This window comes from Heptranchias perlo, chromosome 8 (genome assembly GCF_035084215.1).
Source record: "Heptranchias perlo isolate sHepPer1 chromosome 8, sHepPer1.hap1, whole genome shotgun sequence".
Taxonomy (NCBI): Eukaryota; Metazoa; Chordata; class Chondrichthyes; order Hexanchiformes; family Hexanchidae; genus Heptranchias; species Heptranchias perlo.
The window spans coordinates 74,424,149-74,447,717 of NC_090332.1; the positions used below are offsets into that span (position 1 = coordinate 74,424,149).

At 45.3% G+C, this 23,569-nt stretch overlaps 1 protein-coding gene across 1 annotated transcript in view; it reads left to right on the forward strand.

Annotated features, from left to right (window-relative positions):
• Window positions 1-23,569, forward strand: part of LOC137324234 (metabotropic glutamate receptor 1-like) — a 236,232-nt gene that overhangs the window by 177,304 nt on the left and 35,359 nt on the right. The window contains exons 5-7 of the mRNA XM_067988380.1: window positions 15,309-15,477; window positions 15,756-15,882; window positions 21,514-22,444. Of these exons, the coding sequence (XP_067844481.1) occupies window positions 15,309-15,477; window positions 15,756-15,882; window positions 21,514-22,444 (1,227 nt within the window). The remainder of the gene's footprint in view (window positions 1-15,308; window positions 15,478-15,755; window positions 15,883-21,513; window positions 22,445-23,569) is intronic.

Consider the following 23,569-nt stretch of genomic DNA (forward strand, 5'->3'; position numbering starts at 1 on the left):
ATTAAGGGATTTGGGGCTAAGGCAGGTATATGGAGTTAGGTCACAGATCAACCATAATGTCACTATATGGCGGAATAGGCTCGAGGGGCTAAATGACCTACTACTGTCATGGCTGAAAACCTGCCATTGTTTGAGACCTGTGAGTTATGGGCGTGCTACTTGCAACAGTGGTAATATGTGAGGGTGAGAGGAAGCATCTGATTGGAAGAGTTGAGTACTGATTGAAAGAGTTTGTTGGTATGTGGGTGACGGGGGGTTGTAGTGGGTGGAGCAGTGGATGCGGCTAGTGGCGCAGTTGGTAGGTGATGCCACTTGACAGTTGACCTCAATCACCTTGATCACTCGTGACAAAGCATTGAACTTCTTCCTACACTGCATCCATGTTTGTGGTGCTACGCACCTGGCATTGACTTAATCCCCTACTGCCTCCCACTGCCTCTTGTGCATATGTCTGCAGGGCCTCTTGCCCCCACCCCCCCCCCCCCCCCCGCCCCCACCCTCGAATATAGGATGTCCCTCCTTCTGTCCACCTCTTGCACCAAGGCCTCTAGTGCATCATCAGAGAACCATGGTGCATGCACACTCGCAGGCCTGGTACAAACTCAGATCTGCAGGTAAGGTCTAGCATGCAGATTGGAGGATGTGGGATTTAGTAGTGCGCAACCTTTATTCAATGTTTTAACATAGCTTGACAGTTTGTAAACATAGGAATGGGACCTGCATCTGTGTTTTATGTGTGCAGTGGCTGATCTGTGTTCAGACACCATGCGGACCCGTATCTTATATTTTGCAAATAAGAGGTGCAGGCTGCCTTTAAGAGGTGCAGGCAGCCTTTACGTGATGCTAGCCACTCACGTAACTTCAGGGCCCCTCTGCTGGTGAGTAACCAGTCAAAAGCGCAGCTAGGCCTGGCTGCTCGCAGATAGCAAGTAAATGACCAGGCAGCGCTGCCTGCATCTCAACAACCAGGCGCGAGTTAAATGTGCAACGCAACTCCCGTGCCCGGTTTCAGGGGTTATCCAATTTAACCTCCAGTATGAATTATTTGGGGTTGTTTATTTGAGATGTATTTTTGGGGGTGTTTATTTGAGATGTATTATTTGGGGGTGATTATTTGAGATGTATTATTTGGGGGTGATTATTTGAGATGTATTATTTGGGGGTCATTATTTGAGATGTATTATTTGGGGGTGATTATTTGGGATGTATTATTTGGGGGTGATTATTTGAGATGTATTATTTGGGGGTGATTACTTGGAATGTATTATTTGGGGTTGTTTATTTGAGATGTATTATTTGAGGGTGATTATTTGGGATGTATTATTTGGGGTTGTTTATTTGAGATGTATTATTTGAGGGTGATTATTTGGGATGTATTATTTGGGGGTGATTATTTGAGATGTATTATTTGGGGTTGTTTATTTGAGATGTATTATTTGGGGGTGATTATTTGGGATGTATTATTTGGAGGTGATTATTTGAGATGTATTATTTGAGGGTGATTATTTGGGATGTATTATTTGGGGGTGATTATTTGGAATGTATTATTTGGGGGTGATTATTTGAGATGTATTATTTGGGGGTGATTATTTGAGATGTATTATTTGGGGGTGATTATTTGGGATGTATTATTTGGGGTTGTTTATTTGAGATGTATTATTTGAGGGTGATTATTTGAGATGTATTATTTGGGGGTGATTATTTGGGATGTATTATTTGGGGGTGATTATTTGGGATGTATTATTTGGGGGTGATTATTTGGGATGTATTATTTGGGGTTGTTTATTTGAGATGTATTATTTGAGGGTGATTATTTGAGATGTATTATTTGGGGGTGATTATTTGGGATGTATTATTTGGGGGTGATTATTTGAGATGTATTATTTGGGGTTGTTTATTTGGGATGTATTATTTGGGGGTGATTATTTGGGATGTATTATTTGGGGGTGATTATTTGAGATGTATTATTTGGGGGTGATTATTTGGGATGTATTATTTGGGGGTGATTATTTGGGATGTATTATTTGGGGTTGTTTATTTGGGATGTATTATTTGGGGGTGATTATTTGGGATGTATTATTTGGGGGTGATTATTTGAGATGTATTATTTGGGGTTGTTTATTTGGGATGTATTATTTGGGGGTGATTATTTGGGATGTATTATTTGGGGGTGATTATTTGAGATGTATTATTTGGGGGTGATTATTTGAGATGTATTATTTGGGGTTGTTTATTTGGGATGTATTATTTGGGGGTGATTATTTGGGATGTATTATTTGGGGGTGATTATTTGGGATGTATTATTTGGGGGTGATTATTTGAGATGTATTATTTGGGGGTGATTATTTGGGATGTATTATTTGGGGGTGATTATTTGGGATGTATTATTTGAGGGTGATTATTTGAGATGTATTATTTGGGGTTGTTTATTTGAGATGTATTATTTGGGGGTGATTATTTGGGATGTATTATTTGGGGGTGATTATTTGAGATGTATTATTTGAGGGTGATTATTTGGGATGTATTATTTGGGGGTGATTATTTGAGATGTATTATTTGAGGGTGATTATTTGGGATGTATTATTTGGGGGTGATTATTTGAGATGTATTATTTGGGGGTGATTATTTGAGATGTATTATTTGGGGGTGATTATTTGGGATGTATTATTTGGGGTTGTTTATTTGAGATGTATTATTTGGGGGTGATTATTTGAGATGTATTATTTGGGGGTGATTATTTGAGATGTATTATTTGGGGGTGATTATTTGGGATGTATTATTTGGGGGTGATTATTTGAGATGTATTATTTGGGGGTGATTATTTGGAATGTATTATTTGGGGGTGATTATTTGAGATGTATTATTTGAGGGTGATTATTTGGGATGTATTATTTGGGGGTGATTATTTGGAATGTATTATTTGGGGGTGATTATTTGGGATGTATTATTTGGGGTTGTTTATTTGAGATGTATTATTTGGGGGTGATTATTTGGGATGTATTATTTGGGGTTGTTTATTTGAGATGTATTATTTGGGGGTGATTATTTGGGATGTATTATTTGGGGGTGATTATTTGAGATGTATTATTTGGGGGTGATTATTTGAGATGTATTATTTGGGGGTGATTATTTGGGATGTATTATTTGGGGGTGATTATTTGGGATGTATTATTTGGGGTTGTTTATTTGAGATGTATTATTTGGGGGTGATTATTTGGGATGTATTATTTGGGGGTGATTATTTGGGATGTATTATTTGGGGTTGTTTATTTGAGATGTATTATTTGGGGTTGTTTATTTGAGATGAATTATTTGGGGTTGTGTATTTGGAATGTATTATTTGGCGCTATTTATACTTGGGGTAATTCTGTTATCCTGCACTGGCAATAGGCAACTGAGCTCACAAGAAGAGACGTGACTACATTGTTACTCTAACTGTAACCCACACTTCCTTTGAGAGCAGTGACCCTGCTGGTAGTGGGGGATTACCCCTACTGACTGGTCAACCATCTTTCTGGTATTTCTGTCATTACCCATCAGTGATGGTTGCTCCTTATTCTGTAACAGTTAGAGCATCGTCATCCAATAGAAATCGCTGACCAGCCACAGGTGTGGCTACAATGACACTGTTTTAGCCCTTATTTCAGTAGAAAAGGCCTTACACACACTCACACAATACAGATAAATGTACCTCTTCACTTCTGTATATTTACTTAACAAACATCTGGCACTGTTCAGTAACCAAGGAAGAAAAGAACTCATAGCAATCAAAAAGCACTCACACACTCGGCTTTTCATCTTAACATTTTACCAAAAACACACAAAAAGGTTAAAGTTCACATGCATGCATCATGCGAATATGAGGATTGAGATCACACGCTCAACGATTGTGTCTATGATTCATTTTTAATTTACTGATCAGAAATGTAATTAGCCACATGTGGCTGGTGGCTAATGTACTGGTCAACACTAAGCTGGAGAGTGGAGGCTGTTTGCTTTCTAGTGTCTCCTCTAACTCCTCCTACTTCCTTTTCTCTGGTCTTGGAGCAGACTGTCGTTCCCAATCACTATGTGTTGTACGCTCACCTGTACTGGGACTCATTGTGATGGTCGCTAGGATAAAGGTTATTGCCACTTTGCAGCAAAACCTTAAGAGAATAAAATTAGTGCATCCAATTAAAGTCAAACTCCGTTCCCATCGATTCCATCCCCCTTCCTGCCCACTGTCTGAGGCTGAACCAGACTGTTCCGAACCTCAGCTATTTGACCCTGAGCTGAGCATCTGACCCCACGTCCTCTCCATCACCAAGACTGCCGACTTCCACCTCCGCTATATCGCCCATCTCTGCTCCTGCCTCAGCCCATCTTCTGCTGAAACACTCAATCATGTTTTTGTTACCTCCAGACTTGGCTATTCCAATGCTCCCCTGGCTGGCCTCCCATCTTCCACCCTCCGAAAACTTCACCTCATCTAAAACTCTGCCGCCTGTATCCTAACTCGCACCAAGTTCCGTTCACCCATCACCCCTGTGCGGATTGACCTACATTGGCTCCCGGTCCAGCAAAACCTCAAATTTAAAATTCTCATCCTTGTGTTCAAATCCTTCCATCCCTCCTTATCTCTGTAACCTCCTCCAGACCTACAACCCTTAAGAACTCTGCGTTCCTCCAATGCCGGTCTCTTGTGCATCCCCCACTTCCTTCACTCCACCATTGGGGGTCGTGTCCTCATTTGTCCGGACCCTAAGATGCTCCTTAAAACCTACCTCTTTCACCAAGCTTTTGGTCACCTGTCCTAAAATCTCCTTATGTGGCTTGGTGTCAAATTTTGTCTGATTACACTCCTGTGAAGCACCTTGGGACGTTGTACTACATTAAAGGCGCTATATGAATGCAAGTTGTTATTGTTGTTCACAGAGGTAAAGTACACAGCAGTGAAAAATTCACACCCTGCAGTGCTTCCCATTACTAAAGGTGCATAGTTCTGCTTGTGGCAATCATGAGCTGTGTTGCTTCCTCATTTCTTCCTGGGCATTACCTTAAACCCCTTGGTATTGGAGGTGGCATTCTGTTATTGTGTTTTGAGAAACTGGACTTCATCTCAATTCCTGCTCACCAGTAAGCATCTATCTACATAGGATTAGGCCTATAAAATAGGCCAGTCAGTTTAACATCTGTGGTAGGGGAAATTTTGGTATCTTTTAAACATCTAGAGGAAGAGAACTTAGTTATAAGCATCCACCACAGATTTCAGAAAGGAAGATCGTGCTTGAGAAACCTGATCGAGTTGTTTGAGGAGGTGACAGATACAGTGGATGGGGGAAATGCAGTGGATGTGGTGTACATGGACTTTCGGAAAATCTTTGACAAGGTACAACCCAGGAGTCTCTTGGAGAAGATTAAGGGGAATGGAATTAGGGGGAGGGTAGAAAATTGGATTAAAAGCTGGTTGGAAGTAAGGAAACAGTGGGTAGGAGTTATAGGCAGTTTTTCAGAGTGATGGAAGTAGGTAGTGGTGATCCACAGTTCCGGGGCCACTCCTGTTCACTGTTTATATCAATGATCAACTCACTGTGGAAGAAGACTGAAGTCCTTAAAATCAACACCGCCCAAAGGGTACCTGTTGATGCTAATATGGACCCTCAGCAATACTGCGTCGACAAGATTTTCATGACTCCACAGTTAACTGACTAATCTTAGATTGAAGAAATTTAAAATGGTAAGAAGTAGGAGACCTTACATCGAATTACATAGAATGCACAGCACAGAAACAGGCCATTCGGCCCAACAGGTCCATGCCGGTGTTTATGCTCCACATGAGCCTCCTCACACCCTTCTTTATCTCACCCCATCAACATATCCTTCTAGTCCTTTCTCCCTCATATGTTTATCTAGCTTCCCCTTAGATGCATCTATGCTATTCGCCTCGGCTACCCCTTGTGGGGTAGCCGAGGCGAATAGCATAGATGCATCTCATATTTATGGTCACAAATTTTCGTCTCCCCCACTGGACACAGGGGAACTCCCCTGCTATTCTCCAAATAGTGCCGTGGAATCTTTTACATCCACTTGAACATATAGACAAGGCCTTCCAAATTCATTGGGGGTTATATTGGATAACCCTCGAAACAGGGTGCAGGTGTAGTGGTATGCGATTAACCCAGGCCCAGTCGTTGAGATGCAAGCAGCACGTAACATTCGTGCTGCCTGGTGATTTACCTGATTGCTGTGAACAGCCAGACCTAGCTGCACTGTTGAGTGGCTGCTCACCAGCAGGGGGCCCTGATATCACAAGTGGCTAGCATCCTTTAAAGGCAGCCTGCACCTGTTACTGGCAAGATATAAGTTGTGGACCTGCACGGAGACTGAACGGAGATCAGACATCGCACACATAAAACACAGACGCAGGTCCCGTCCCTGTGTTTACAAACTGTTGAGTTATTTTAAAGCATTGAATAAAGGTTGCGCACTACTAAATCCCACATCCTCCATTCTGCACGCCAGACCCAGCAATCTGCCGATCTGAGTTTGTACCAGGCCTGCAAGTGAACGTGCACCATGGTTCTCTGATGATGCACAAGGTGGACAGAAGGAGGGGCATCCTATATCTGCGGGGGGACAAAAGGCCCTCCAGAAATATGCTCCCGAGGCAGTGGGAAGCAGTAGGGGATGAAGTCAATGCCAGGCGCATAGCACCATGAACATGGATGCAGTGCAGGAAGAAGTTCAATGCTTTTACATGAGTGATCAAGGTGAGTGAGGTCAACTGTCAATAGGCATCTCCTACCAACTGCATCACTAGCCGCATCCACTGCTCCACCCACTACACCACACCCCCAATCATGCACGTACCAACAAACTCTTTCAATCAGTACCCAACTCTTCGAATCAGATGCTTCCTCTCTCCCTCACACATTACCACTGTTGCAAGCCGCATACCCACAACTCACCGGTCACACACACTGGCAGCTATTCAACCATGACAGCCACGCAGAGGGTTGTGAATCTTTGGAATTCTCTACCTGAGAGGGCTGTGGATGCTGAGTCATTGAAAATGTTCAAGGCTGAGATAGATAGATTTTTGGACTTTAGAGGAATCAAGGGATATGGGGATCGGTCGGGAAAGTGGAGTTGAGGTCAAAGATCAGCCATGATCTGATTGAATGGCGGAGCAGGCTTGGGGGGCCGTATGGCCTACTCCTGCTCCTATTTCTTATGTTCTTAAAATAGTTAACTGGTCATTATCTCATTGCCCAAATGTCTTGCAGGACACCCACCGACACATGTCCCGCTTTCTTGCAGGAGAAGATGGCACATAACAGGAGGCAGCAAGTGACAGTAGCTCCATGGAACATGAACCTGCTGTCTTCTTTCAGGATGACAGCATTCCTGTCCCACCCCTGCCACTCTGCCAGTGCCCTTGCTGTTGTCTGTCAGCTAGCCAGACCACTCCCTGTAGAGTGTTGAAACTTTATTATAGGAACATCGGAAGATAGGAACAGGAGTAGGTCATTTAGCCCCTCCAGCCTGTTCCGCCATTCAGTGAGATCATGGTTGATCTGTGACCTAACTCCATACACCCGTCTTAGCCCCATATCCCTTATTACCCTTGGTTAACAAAAATCTATCAATCTCAGATTTAAAATTAACAAATGAGCCAGCATCGACTGTCGTTTGCGGAAGAGCGTTCCAAACTTCTACCACCCTTTGCGTATGGAAGCATTTCCTAACTTCACTCCTGAAAGTCCTGACTCTAATTTTTAGGCTATGTCCCCTACTCCTAGTATCCAAGTATAGGAGACCTCCAAAAACAGGTACAAATGCATCAGCAGCCAGAAGTGATAATCCAACAACTAACCTGCAACTCCTGCGTGATCCCTATAAATAGCATTGGTGGGGTGTCTTCCATGCTGTTTATGACCTGTTCAGCTGTGTGAGGTTAAGACAATGCGTTGGCTGGAACCTGGAGTTCCAAAATTGCATCTGTCCCTTTAAATCGGCGTTGCACACTGATCCACCGCATATTCTCTCTACGTTATATGGTGCCGCCATTCATTATCTGCATGTGCACAAACGCCTTTACCAAGATGGCATCCAATGCACGTCGCGCTAGAAGTGTGCGCATGCATTCCGGACGCCATTTTGAGTCCTTAGCAGTCCGCGTTGCACCTACACAACGGGCACTATGCGGCCCAATTTAGAGCCCATTACCTTTATACTTTCTCCGTCGTGGTTCCAACTTCCCCTTAGCTTGGAGGAAGATCCACCTGGTGATCAGTCTAAAGGGGATCAGTAAAATCTCCTGTACAGCTACAGGTCAGAACATGTTAAAAATGGTGAAGAACCCACACAGAAAGCTGTTGTCTGCAGCGCCTAGCAACAAATGTTAGAGGGAAACCCACTAACCGATACAGTGCATGAGTAATTTGAGACGCGACATGTGGTAAGTGTAGCATGTTTGGGAGGAACAGGTGATTTTGGACCGATGGTTCCCAAAGCTCTCCACCACTGGGGTTTTCCTTGTGTCATGTTTGGGTCTGTTGTAGACTAATTGATAGAGATTGATTGCAATGATTAGTCAACAACTCCATTATCATTGCATTATACACCTACCAGGATGATAGAAGGCGAACTAGATGAACCTTTTCTCATCCAGCAATTCCTATGTTCCTATAGATACTGGACACACTCACTGTGCCAGAGATTTTGTTCTTCTTTTAATTCCTGATAGTGATGTACAAACTAGACCTTTTGTTGCCTACAGTAATATACTGCCTCGGACTAATCACGACTGGTTTCCGTTGATCATTTGTGGAGCATTGCAGGAACAACCAAATTGCATGTTCCACCAAATACTCACTAAACTCACAAAGTACACTTCAGCCTCAAACTCTGGCTATGATTAACAAACAGACATCCCCAGGAAAAGGCAGAAGGGCATGTGCAAGGTTATGAATTTGACAATGTCAGATATAAAATTATTCAGAATAAACCTTAGAGAGGTTCCTTTACACCCCAAATAAATGATCCTAATGAGTACATAGTAGACTAGTGCTGTAGATAGTATGTTAAGAGCACAGAACCTTTTCTGTGCCTAAACCCTCAACTGGGGACCCGACATACAATCGGCACAGGTATACCTTGTCTCAGAGCAGTGGAAGTCAGTCCTACCTGGGGGTCCAGGCCGGGGTTGGGGCCTACATCCCTGAAGATCAGGGGACCAGAAATGTTGTTGGGGGATTGGGGTTCCAAGCCACTCCCTTTGTGAGGGGGCTGCTCGGGGCACCAGATTATTCCTCGGGTGGGGGGACCGAGCATCCATCAGATAACTGCCAGGATCGAACCCCGCGGATAGTCACCTAGTTAATATTTATTCGAAGTTATGAAGTGTACTTATAACACCAGCCATCAAGTTCCTATTATTTCCCAGAGCTTATATTAATCAATCTTTGTTCTCCATGTAACATAAAAACTATTACCTTGTCAGATGCTCAGGAAATCACAAAGCGCTTCACGAAAAATGAAGTGCAGTCACTGTTGTTATGTAGGCAAATGCAGCAACCAATTTGTGCACAGCAGGATCCCACAAACTGCAATGAGATAGATGACCAGGTGCTGTTGATTGTGGGATGGATGTTGGCCTGGACATTGGGGGAACTCCCTTGCTCTTTTTTGCGTAGTGCCGTGGAATCATTTACATTCGCCTGAACCTGGCTTCAGTTTAACGTCTTAGCTGAAAGACAGCACCTCTGACAATGAAGCAGTCCCTTTACTGCACCAAAGTGTCAGTCTAGATTATTGTGTCAGTACAGTGTTATTGGGGGGAATTTTAACCCCTCCCTGCCGCCCCCCCCCCCCAGGACGTGCGGGACAGTGGCGAGGGGTGGGGGGTGTTAAATTGTTAAAAATGTGAAACCTGACCTCAACCCCGTGTGAACGCACCTACTTTCAGTTTAACCGAGGCCGGTTTGGGATCGGCTAAGTTACCCGCTCTGGGAAGATGGGTCGGTAATTATAATATTTAAATGAGGCTCCAAGCCTCAGATTTTGTCAGTGATTTGGAATTAACGTCTCCAGCACGGGCGTCCCAGGGCTCAGGAAACCCAGCAGCTAATGGGAGGCGGGAGCTGCCGGATCCAGCAGGAAAGTGCCTTTCCAGCATTGCTCGTGGGCCAGGAGGAGCAGGACTGCCTCACCCCTGCCCCTCAAGCAAACCTGCCGTGATCTGCCTCCTTCCCCGCGATCCGATCTCCCCCCCGCAACCCCAGCGGTCTGATCTTCCCCCCCAATCATTCCCCCCCCCGATCCGAACTCCCCCCCTGATCTCTTCACCCTGCGATCCGCTCTCTCTCCCCCCATCCATCCGATCTCTTCCCCCTCCGTGATCCGATCTCTCCCCCCACCGATCCGATCTGTCCACCCTGTGTTCTGATCTCTTCCCCCCCACCCCGCGATCTCTCCCTCCCTCCCTCCTCTCTCCCGCGCTCAGAGCCCCACCCCACCCCACGACCCCTGATCTTTTCAATTGCCGGGGACCATCCCAAGCGGTGCCTGGCTTCTGCCTTCTACTGCAGACTTTCCCGTCTGGCAGGCGGGAAACGGAGTAAAAAAACTCTAATGAGGTCCTGCCCTTAAATTCGGTAGGACCTCCACCTTCTCGATATTTCCGGGTTTCCCGGCGGCTGACAGGTGGCCCCACTCCGTCCCCATCTCCCCGTAAATATTGAGGCCATTGTAGGTGTACAGTGTTAATGTGCTTGTAGTGTGTTAATATGCCTAATGTGTTACTGTGTGTATAGTGTTATTGTGGTATAATGTATATTGTGTGTGTACGATGGTAATGTGTGTGTAGTGTGTTATTGTGTATGTGCAGTATTAATGTATGAATTAAGTGTTGTTGAGCATGTACAACGTTAATGCGTGTGCAGCATGTTCCTGTGTGCGTAACGTGTTATTGTGCATGTATAGCATTAATGTGTGAGTAGCATGTTATTGTGCATGTACAGTGTTAATGTGTATGTATCGTGTTGTTGTGTGTAGTGTTAATGTGTGTGTAGCATGTTATTGTGTGTGTAGCATGTTATTGTGCGTGTACAGTGTTATTATGTGAGTACTATGCTGCCACATTAGCCCTGAGCTGTGGCAAAAATAAAATAAAGGGCACTCCAACCCACCCACTCAGTAATTTAAACACAAAGCAGCCTGCCCTCAGGTGGCCATAATTCCCAGCCACTCTGTGGAACTGGTCAGAGTGGCCAATGCACAGCTTCCTCAGCCATCAGAGAAGGTCCAACAGCCAGAATCAAACTTTAAAAGGGCTGCGCGCCCAGTCCTGTAGTGTAATCACAGTCATTTTTGTCTCGTTAACTTCTTGAGGCTATAGAGAGATTTGGCTGCTTTAATTCATGGGGAAAAAAATGATCTTAACCTTTCTGGTCCTTTCCTCAGTCACTCTGTCTGTGTGACTCGAACATTCAGGCTAATTATCAGTTAGGTTTCATTCCAGATGTAGCTGCACATTTTATCTCCCCTTCTCTCACTTCTCTGATCCAATTATCACCCAGAAAAGAGTTTGTCTCACACCTACGTCAAATGTCCTTGTGAAATAAACAAATTCACTGCAGATGCTGGAAATCTGAAGCAGAAACAGACATTGCTGGAAACACTCAACAACAACAAGTTGCATTTAATGCCCTGGGACATTTTACTACATTAAAGGCGCTTCACAGGAGCATTTTCAGACAAAAATTGATGCCGAGCCACATAAAGAGATATTGGCACAGATGACACAAGTTTGGTCAAGAGGTAGATCTTAAGCAGCGACTTAAAGGAGGAGAGAGAGAAGAAGAGTTTTAGGGAGGAAATTCCAGAGCTTAGGGCCTAGGCAGCTGAAGACAAGGCCGCCAATGGTGGGGCGATGGAAGGTACACAAGAGGCCAAAATTGAAGGAGCGCAGGGATCTCGGAGGGTTGTAGGCCAGCCAAGAGAGCATTGGAATAGCCGAGTCCGGAGGTAACAAAGAGATGGATGAGGGTTTCAGCAGCCGATGGGCTGAGGCAGGAGCGGAGTAGGTCAGTCCGCACCTGTGGAAACAAGCCTGTCCCTGTGAAACGGTTCTTGTCCATTGTCCGTATGTTGCTGGTTCAGGTCTCAGTATCTCCCAAGTGGACTGTAAATGAATAGCACTTCGATATTGCATTTCTCCTACATTAATGTAAACTCACCCTAATAAACAGACCTCACAAGACTCAATTTTAAATGAGATTCTGTAAGGTGTGACCATGGATGATGTTGCCTTATCTCTTCAGTTCAGTATCTTGGTCCATGATTGTTCTGATATGTATATTGGTCAAAATGGCAAAAAAAAATTCTCTTTTTTATACCAAAATAACTATACTCAATTTTTTAAAAAATCCTTTAAAGTCTCTGCTTTGTTTCATTTTGATCAGATCCAATATTCAGGGTTCCCATGTTGGTTCATCATTATTCAAGTCACTTTAGCTACTCGATGCATTGCGGAAGGGGTATAACTGGGCACGTGGTCTCATAATTCCTTGATCTTGATTATCCATCTACAACTCACGGTCCACTCCACTATGACATGATTTTTAGTAAAATGCTCACAGTTTGCTGATTACTTCATCTTTTCTCTGCCCCCTCCATTGGGGGAAAGAGGTAACAAAAGGGGTAAAATGGGGTAGATTTTAACAGGCAATGTTTTACTTCCTGAAAAAGACAACTTTGTAATGGCTTTAACAGCTGCTGGCTCCCGATAACTCAGCTCCACAACCTCAGCGCTCAACATGTGAATGCTAGAAGTATCATCGAGAAATGTAAATTAGTCAACGTACCCCTATAGCACCATTTGCGGTTTATTCATCCTTGTTTTCACCCACAGCTATAGCACGTATCTGTGCACTGATTGCTTGATGACTCCTTTAAACCTTGTCATTTTAAATCAGACACTTCACTCACACCCCTTTAAATAGACACACGTGTAACAATTTGTACCAGCTGGTGTGAGACCTGTAGTCTGCCTCCTAGGAGGTGCGGATCTGAAAACGGACTTCAACTGGGGGCGGGGGGGAGGAGTCTCTCTGTGTTTGTGTGCAGCCGTGGGTTAGTTTTTGCACTTTTGTCTCTAGGTCAGAAAGTCGTGAGTTCAAGCCCCATTCCGAGCTTGAGCGCATAATCCAGGGTGACACTCCCAGTGCAGTACCGAGGGAAATGCCACACTGTCGGAGGTGCCGTCTTTCAGATGAGATATTAAACTGAGGCCCCGTCTGCCCTCTCAGGTGGACATAAAAGATCCCACAGCACTATTTCGATGAAGAGCAAAGGAGTTCTCCCCAATGTCCTGGCTAATATTTATCCTTCAACCAATATCACTAAAACAGATTATCTGGTCATTATCACAGTGCTGTTTGTGGGACCTTGCTCTGCGCAAATAGTCTGTCGCGTTTCCCTACATTATAACAGTGACTACACTTCAAAATTACTTCTTTGACTATAAAGCACTTTTGGACGTCCTGAGGCCGTAAAAGGCGCTACGTAAATGCAAGTCTTTCTTTTTTCTGAATTAAACAGTCAGAGGATGATGGGCAGCAATGTCGATGGACAAGGCTGCCCAGCAGCAGAGTGAGCTGAGAAGTTGGCCACTTCAGGGGCCTTTCCAGGGATTCGCTTCAGCATTTACCTGTTTGCATAAGCGACGGCAAATACTTCAAGGTGAAAAACTTTGCTGCGGGGCTAGAAAGATCCTTAAAGGCCACGGCAAATCTCAAGGACATCTTTACAAGCTGGAGCTGAGTAGCTGTGGGTCCTTCACCTTGTTCTTATGGATCTAGCAGCAGACTCCTGCAGGGATTGACTTCTCAGAGATAACCGTACACATCAAGCATTAATTTTATTGGAGACATCTCTCATCTCAATTAATAGTTCTTAGCAAATATTGAAGATCAAAAGGCAGCCTTTCACTGAGAACAAACGAACAGAAGATAATCTTTGGTGAAATCACGAAATGGGCATTATCGAATCGGCGGCCCATTTTACACAACGCCCGATTTTCTTTTCCATTTCACTCCCCTAGTAACTTTCGTCACCCATTCACCTTCTTCTGTCAAACTACTTAGAACGTGTTGGCGGAATATGTATTACATAGAATATACAGCACAAAAGCAGACCATTCAGCCCAACTGGTCCATGCCGGTGTTTATACTCCACACGAGCCTCTTCCCACGCTAATTATCTCTTCCCATCCTGCCCCCTATCTCCCTCTATTCCCTTCTCCCTCATGTATACATCAAGCCTCCCCTTAAATGCATCGATGCTATCTTCTTCAACCACTCGACGTTGCACATTCTCCACGATCTCTGTGTAAAGAAATTCCTCCTAAATTCTTTCTTTGATCTGCTAGTGACTATCTCATAGTTAGGCCCCCTTATTCTGGGCTCACCCACGATTGGAAACAGTTTCTCTACATTAAGCCCCTTCATAATTTTAAAGACCTCTATCACGTCTCCGTCTAAGTCTTCTCTTTTCCAGGGAAAGGAGCCCCTGTCAGTATTATTGGTTAAAGTGCTTTGAATACATTCATACTGAAGTATTAAAACTTCATCTATCCTTGGAATGAGGGACTTCAGTTATGCGGAGAGACTAGAGAAGCTGGGATTGTTCTCCTTACAGCAGAGAAGATTAAGGGGAAGATTTGATAGCGGTATTCAAAGTTATGAGGGGTTTTGTCAGAGTAAATAGGGAGAAACTGTTTCCACTGGCAGGAGGGTCGGTAACCAGAGGATACAGATTTAAGGTAATTGGCAAAAGAACCAGGTGGGGAGATGAGGAGAAATCTTTTTATGCAGCGAGTTGTGACGATCTGGAATGCACTGCCTGAAAGGGTGGTGGAAGCAGATTCAATAGTAACTTTCAAAGAGGAATTGGATAAATACTTGAAAAGGAGAAATTTGCAGGCCTATGGGGAAAGAGCAGGTGGAGTGGGACTAATTGGTCAGCTTTTTCAAAGTGATGGCACAGGACGATGGGCCTAATGGTCTCCTTTTGTGCTGTAAAAGAATATTTAATTATATAATTAGAGAACAAGTCAATGTTTATTTCAACAATTTTGCACTCCCAGCGGGAGGCCTTGCTCAACGAGAGTGCGAGTTAGAGACTTGGCTCTATAGTGCTGTCGCCCACTCTCTCTGGGACCCGCACTTCCGTTGAGCAAAGCCCCTCCCCCGATGGGACCACTACAGAAATCCACACCAAAGAGTGCCTGTCCCAGTTAAACTTCTTCTTTGAATTGCCAGGTATGATATTATGAATCTTCAACTTACAGAGAATAGTCTGTATGACTACGTGAACATAGGGACATGGCACGAAGGGTTGCTGGACATAGACGACAACAAGCTTCAGATGAACATGACCAAGATGGTGTTTTCTGTCTGTAGCGAACCCTGCACAAGAGGACAGATTAAGGTAAGTTCAGCCAGTGTTTTCGTGGATTACCTGTGAAAGGGTGGGAGCTGTTGGGTTCCTCCTGAAAGTCAACCAACTCACTGAGATTAGCTATCGCTTCTAAACATTTGGCTTCACTTCCATTCAAAGGGACACAGACTAAAGGAGTTCTGTTGTTAGGTTGCTGATGAAAGGTCATCGTTCTGAAACGTTAACTCTCTTTCCCTCTCCACAGCCTGCTGAGTGTTTTCCAGCATTTTCTGTTTTTATTAAAAGGATTCTCTGTTCCCTTTCGTTAGGTTATTCGGAAGGGAGAGGTGAGCTGTTGTTGGATCTGCACAGCGTGCAAGGAGAACGAGTACATGCAGGACGAGTTCACGTGCAGGGCCTGTGAGCTGGGCTGGTGGCCGAATGCTGGCCTCACAGGTAAACAACAACACCTTTAGGAAATTGTCCCGAGATTCAGGCAGCATCATCATAATGGGATATCTCAGGTGGGTGTAAAAGGTCCCATGGCACTATTTCGAAGAAAAGCAGGGGAGTTCTCCCCGGTGCCCTGGCCAATATTTACCCCCCCACCAACACCACAGTTTTGGTCTCCCTATCTAAGAGGGGATGTAACGAAGGTACTCTGGATTGATTCCTGGGATGAGAGGGTTGTCCTATGAGGAGAGGTTGAGTAGAATGGGCCTATACTCTCGGGAGTTTAGAAGAATGAGAGGCGATCTCATTGAAACATATAAGATTCTGAGAGGGCTTGACAGGGTAGATGCTGAGAGGCTGTTTCCCCTGGCTGGAGAGTTTAAAACTAGGGGGCATTGTCTTAGAATAAGGGGTCAGCCATTTAAGACTGAGATGAGCAGGAATTTCTTCACTCAGATGGTTGTGAATCTTTGGAATTATCTACCTCAAAGTGCTGTGGATGCTGAGTCGTTGAGTATATTCACAGCTAAGATCGATAGATTTTTGGACTCTGAGGGAAGTAAAGGGATGAGGAGATTGGGCAGGAAAGTGGAGTTGAGGTCGAAGATCAGCCATTATCTTATTGAATGACAGAGCAAGCTCGAGGGCTGTATGGCCTACTCCTGCTCCTATTTCTTATGTTCTTATGTTCTTAAAATAGTTAACTGGTCATTATCTCATTGCTTTTTGTGGGAGTTTGCTGTGTGCAAACTGGCTGCCACATTTCCCTGCATTACAACAGTGACTACACTTCATAAGTACCTTATTGGCTGTGAAACAGTTTGGGTCATTATTAAGATGATCCAAGATGGACCAAATGGCCTTTCTCATCTGTGGCAGTCTTGCGATCATGGGCGGTGATTGAAAAATATATTGTGTATTGAACTAAGTTTAAGAAATTGGAAAAAGAGCTCTCCGATGCGTGACCAGAATGTCCCAGGTATTATTCCACATCTGTGTTGAATTAACCAATGCAGGGCAGCAATGGAGGGTTTTACAATTGGCCTCAGTGCCCCTGGGAGGTGGGGGGGGCAGGGAGGCAAATGTGACCAAGGAATCACTGCCTGATTGCAATCTGGTGATCCCTGCTAGACAGTATGATGATGTTAGATGAGGATAGGCTTAGATTTGGTTGTGGTGCTCTTCACGGTGAAAAGGACATGGAAGCACCGGAGAAAGTGCAAAAAAGATTTACAAGGATGATACCAGAACTAAGATGGTACAACTATCAGGAAAGATTGAACAGACTGGGGCTATTTTCTCTAGAAAAGAGAAGACTGAGAGGAGGTCTGATCGAGGTCTTTAAAATTATGAAAGGGTTTGATAGGGTAGACATAGAGAAAATGTTTACACTTGTGGAAATCCCCCCATGGCCTCGCCCCTCCCTATCTCTGTAACCTCCTCAAGCCCTACAACCTTCCAAGATCTCTTCACTCCTCCAATTCTTGCCTCATGCGCATCCCTGATTTTAATCGCTCCACCATTGGTGGGTGTGCCTTCAACTGCCTAAGCCCTAAGCTATGGAATTCCCTCCCTAAACCTCTCTGTCTCTTTATCTCTCTTTCCACCTTTAAGACACTTCTTAGAATCTACCTCTTTGACCAAGCTTTTGATCATCTGTCCTAATATCTCCTTATGTGGCTCGGTGTCAAATTTTGCTTAATAACGCTCCTGTGAAGCGCCTTGGGACGTTTTACTACATTAAAGGTGCTATATAAATGCAAGTTGCTGTTATTGTTGTTGTAGCCATTGTTGTTGTGGGGAGTCCAAAACTAGGGGTCAACAATATAAGATAGTCCATCTCCAACAAGAGAGAATCTAACCACCTCCCCTTGACATTCAACGGCATTACCATCGCCAAATCCCCCACCATCAACATCCTGGGGGTCACCATTGACCAGAAACTTAACTGGACCAGCCATATAAATACTGTGGCTACAAAAGGACGTTATGGGAGGTTAGGGAGGAAATTGCGGGTCCCCGAGCAGAGATATTTGAATCATCGACAGCTACAGGTGAGGTGCCTGAAGATTGGAGGGTAGCAAATGTTGTGCCTTTGTTTAAGAAGGGCGGCAGGGAAAAGCCTGGGAACTACAGACCGGTGAGCCTGACATCTGTAGTGGGTAAGTTGTTAGAGGGTATTCTGAGGGACAGGATCTACGGGCATTTGGAGAGGCAGGGACTGATTAGGAACAGTCAGCATGGTTTTGTGAGAGGAAAATCATGTCTCACGAATTTGATTGAGTTTTTTGAAGGGGTAACCAAGAAGATAGATGAGGGCTGTGCAGTAGACGTGGTCTACATGGACTTTAGCAAAGCCTTTGACAAGGTACCGCATGGTAGGTTGTTACATAAGGTTAAATCTCACGGGATCCAAGGTGAGGTAGCCAATTGGATACAAAATTGGATTGACGACAGAAGAAAGAGGGTGGTTGTAGAGGGTTGTTTTTCAAACTGGAGGCCTGTGACCAGCGGTGTGCCTCAGGGATCGGTGCTGGGTCTGCTGTTATTTGTTATTTATATTAATGATTTGGATGAGAATTTAGGAGGCAGGCAATTGGGACTAGCTTAGTGATATAAACTGGGCGACATGGACATGTTGGGCCGAAGGGCCTGTTTCCATGTTGTAAACTTCTATGATTCTAAAAGCAGGTCAGAGGCTGGGTCTTCTGCGGCGAGTGACTCACCTCCTGACTCCCCAAAGCCTTTCCACCATCTACAAGGCACAAGTCAGGAGTGTGATGAATACTCTCCACTTGCCTGGATGAGTGCAGCTCCAACAACACTCAAGAAGCTCAACACCATCCAGGACAAAGCAGCCCGCTTGATTGGCACCCCATCCACCACCCTAAACATTCACTCCCTTCACCACCGGCGCACAGTAGCTGCAGTGTGTACCATCCACAGGACGCACTGCAGCAACTCGCCAAGGTTTCTTCGACAGCACCTCCCAAACCGCGACCTCTACCACCTAGAAGGACAAGGGCAGCAGGCACATGGGAGCAACACCACCTGCACGTTCCCCTCCAAGTCACACACCATCCCAATTTGGAAATATATCGCCGTTCCTTCATCATCGCTGGGTCAAAATCCTGGAACTCCCTTCCTAACAGCACTGTAGGAGAACCTTCATCACACGGACTGCAGCAGTTCAAGAAGGCGGCTCACCACCACCTTCTCAAGGGCAATTAGGGATGGGCAATAAATGCTGGCCTCGCCAGCGACGCCCACATCCCATGAACGAATAAAAAAAAAGTCATTAATAAACTCAATAAGGAATTCAGGAGAAACTTCTTTACCCAGAGAGTGGCGAGAATGTGGAACTCGCTCCCACATAGCTGCATTTAAGGGGAAGCCAGATAAACACATGAGGGAGAAAGGAATAGAAGGATATGTTGATAGGGTGGGATGAAGTAAGGTGGGAGGAGGCTCGTGTGGAGCATAAACACCAGCATAGACCAGTTGGGCCGAATGGCCTGTTCCTGTGCTATAAATTCTATGTAATTCTATGTAAAAATAGTTCATTAAGATTGGCCAGTTGTGCAGCTGGTGACCATGAAACGATTACATTAGTAAAAGACAGCACCGTAAGGAGGGTGGGAGAAGGGGAGGGGAGAAAATGGGAACCGAAGTATGTAACAATAAAAAGCAGAGAGAAAGATTAGAGGTGCACAGTCTCAACATCTTTTACAAATTTCATGTAAAATACGTCCTTTATTTATTCATCTGAAAACTGGGATGAATGTCACAGTTCAGCACAGAGCTTTGTGTGATGGAAGCAAGTGTCGGGAATCATGGTGCGCTCCTGTTGAGTAAAGCGATCTTGCCGATTCCTGAAAGACACACTCAGAGTTGCATTTATATAGCGCCTTTCACGTCCTCGGGACATCCCAAAGCACTTTACAGCCAATGAAGTAACTTTTGATGTGTAGTCACTGTTGTAATGAAGGAAAAACGGCAGCCAAATCGTGCACAGCAAAATCCCACAAACAGCAATGTGATAATGACCAGATTATCCGTGATGTTGGTTGAGGGATAAATATTGGCCAGGACACCTGGGAGAACTCCCCTGCTCTTCTCCAAAAGTGCCATGGGATCATTTACGTCCACCTGAGGGGGCAGACGGGGCCTCGGTTTAATGTCTCATCCGAAAGACGGCACCTCCAACAGTGAAGTGATAGCCCAGATTATGTGCTCAAGTCTCTAGAACAGGACTTGAACCCACAACATTCTGACTCAGAGGTGAGAGTGCTACCACTGAACCAACACATCACTTCTTGGGGCATCACACCTTCAAAGTGTCACACATTTGTAGGGCAAAGAAATCACGATCGGCTCAAATTACCACTGATCTAAGTTACCAATCAAATACCCATTAACTAAATCTGAATGAATTTTAATAGTGGTAAATTATACCAGAGTGAACAGCGGAAAACTGACCAAGCAAATTGTTCAATTATTTTCAAAGCAGTACCACAAAAACAACCTGTCAAATTGCTGACATCATTTCTTCACACGGTTTTCAAAGGCCATTTTTCTTCTTCATTCAGACGAGTGTGTAGTGCTAGAAATAACATTTATAACAAGCACATGAAAATTACACAACTTTGATTTTAAAAGAATCACAAAACATACCCATAAAAAAGGTTAATTAATGTTAGAAATGTCTGTGAGAAATTTTCACCAGGTAGACCTGCCTTTCTGACTGGAGCCTGGACCTTCAGTTGAACATTTCATCTGGGCCTAATGTGTGTGCACGTGCATGTGTGTGTGCACGTCTGTGCGTGTGTGTGCGCGTGTGTTTGTGCATGTGTGTGTGCACGCCTGTGCTTGTGTGTGTGCACGCCTGTGCTTGTGTGTGTGCACATGTGTTTGTGCATGTGTGCTTGTGTGTGTGTTTGTGCATGTGTGTGTGCACGTCTGTGCTTGTGTGTGCACATGTGTTTGTGCATGTGTGTGTATTTGTGCATGTGTGTGTGCACGCGTGCGTGTGTGACTGTCCAGAGTGCACTAGGGCATCCCACATCACAGGACAACCAAATGGAACAGGTCCACTTGCTCCTGTGGCCAAATTTGCTGTGTGTGAGAGAGAGATGCACCACGGGAGTTAGAATTTTCACCGTACTACTGTGGAACTAGCACATCTATGGTGTCCTGTGAACAAAGAAAGGCTGGCAGAAAGGAGGAAATACTCATTTTTACTTGCTAAAATCTTCTTAAAGGTCATTAATGATCAACTCGTGCAACATTCCATGGCTGCACAGTCAAATCGAAATGTATTTTACTGCAGCCCCGGTTCTCTGACTCCACCCGCAATGTGCATGGTGAGAAAATCCGACCCCAACTTCTCGTGGCCAGTTTTTCAATGAGAAAAAATGCCGAGCCTTAGATTTTACAAACCACTGAAAATTTGTATGAGCTGTAAAACAACAACTTGCATTTATACGCGCTTTGGGATGTTTTACTACATTAAAGGCGCTTCGGAGGAGCGTAATCAGACCAAATTTGACACTGAGCCACATAAAGAGATATTACGGCAGGTGACCAAATTATTCATATTTTGTGAAACCTTTTTTTCTTCTTCCTTTTCCACAGGTTGTGAGAGGATTAATGTGAAGCATCTGAAGTGGAGTGATGTGGAGTCTGCTGTCGCCGTGGTCTTCTCCTGTCTAGGGATCCTTGCCACTATGTTCGTCACTCTCATCTTTGTGCTGTACAGGGACACGCCGGTCGTCAAGTCCTCCAGCCGCGAGCTCTGCTACATCATCCTGGCCGGCATCTTCCTGGGCTACATCTGCCCGTTCACGTTGCTGGCCAAGCCGACTCTGGCCTCCTGCTACTTCCAGAGGGTTATGGTTGGTCTCGCCGCCGCCATGTGTTACTCCGCCCTGGTGACCAAAACCAACCGCATCGCCAGGATCCTGGCCGGCAGCAAGAAGAAGATCTGCACTCGCAAACCCAGGTTCATGAGTGCCTGGGCCCAACTGGTGATCGCTTCCATGTTGATCAGCGTTCAGGTGACCATTGTGGTCACACTGCTGATCCTAGAGCCCCCCACACCCGTCCTCTCCTACCCGAGCATCGACGAAGTCTTCTTAATCTGCAACACAAGCAACCTGGGCGTGGTGGCTCCTCTAGGGTACAACGGGCTTCTCATCATGAGCTGCACCTACTACGCCTTCAAGACGAGGAACGTCCCCGCAAACTTCAACGAAGCCAAGTACATAGCCTTCACCATGTACACAACCTGCATCATCTGGCTGGCCTTCGTCCCGATCTACTTTGGCAGCAACTACAAGATCATCACCACCAGTTTCTCGGTCAGCTTCAGTGTGACCGTGGCCCTGGGCTGCATGTTCACCCCGAAGATCTACATCATCATCGCCAAGCCGGAGCGCAATGTCCGCAGCGCCTTCACCACCTCGGATGTCGTGCGCATGCATGTGGGCGACGGGAAGGCAGCCTGCAGGTCCAACAGCCTGCTCGACATGTTTAAGAGGAAGAAAACCTCGGCCGGCAATGCAAGGTAAGCGGCTCCAGGTACGAACCATTCTGTGCCCGTAAGTGCTGTCTGGAATCTGGTGTTCTAGAATTGAGAGGCCCATACCATTCTTGCATGTGACCCTCTTCCTTCCCCCCCTCCCAGCCTCGACCCACGCTCAGCTTAGGGTATAACCTCCCCGTGTACGCTTCTGTTGTAGAGCCTCCTGGAATAGTGCAGTATTGTGGTGGTGGTGTAGCCCCACAGGTTGTGAGTTCAAATCTTATCATGGCATGTTGGAAAATTGGCACCCGAAGAAATGACTGTGAGAAGCTGTCAGATTGTTCACTAAATTCCTTCAGGAAAAGGGAACCTGCCACCCCTACCTGGTCTGGCCTACATGTGACTCCAGTCGCACGCTATGTGGTTGACTCTTAGTGCCCTCAGAGCGGCTAGTGTCGCCCACATTCCAAGAACAAATAAATAAAAAAAGCAATAGAACTTTACAGCACAAGAGTCCATTTGGCCCCAGTGCCAGTGGGAGGGCAGTTCATTTGCATGAGTCCTGCGGCCACTTCAGGCACATTTCGGGCACCTACCTGCCAATGATGCCCTGAAACTCCATCCACCATCGCCCTCGGAGGAGGGGTTTGCATAGGCTCCCCAAGCCCTGGTCCAATCATCCTCCTGAACAAGATGGCCAATCTGCCACTTGCCTGGTCTTTCTCCTTGTGAGGGACAAGAGAAGGTTCTTCCCCTTACAATGCAGCGAGGAGACTAGTAGAAATGGTGGAGACTTGGCAGAACACCCGAGGAGTATTGGGGCCATCGTGCCTGTGCTAGCTCTTTGCTAATTTCACTGCCCTGCTCTCTCCCTATAGCTCTGTATCTACCTTTAAAAATGCAATGGTCTCTGTCCCAACCGTTTCCCGTGGCAAAGCATTCCTGTGTGAACCCCTCTCTCAATGACTATTTTAAATTGATGACCCGTTGTCACTGGCTCCCCAACCAATGGAAATAGTCTTTCTCTATTCACTCTATCAAAACTCTCTATAATTTTAAAAACCTCTATTAAACCTCCTCTTAGCCTTCTCTGCTGCAATGGAAATAGTCCCAGTATCTTAAGTTTCTCCTGATAACTATCGTTTCCCATCCCTGCATCAATTGCAC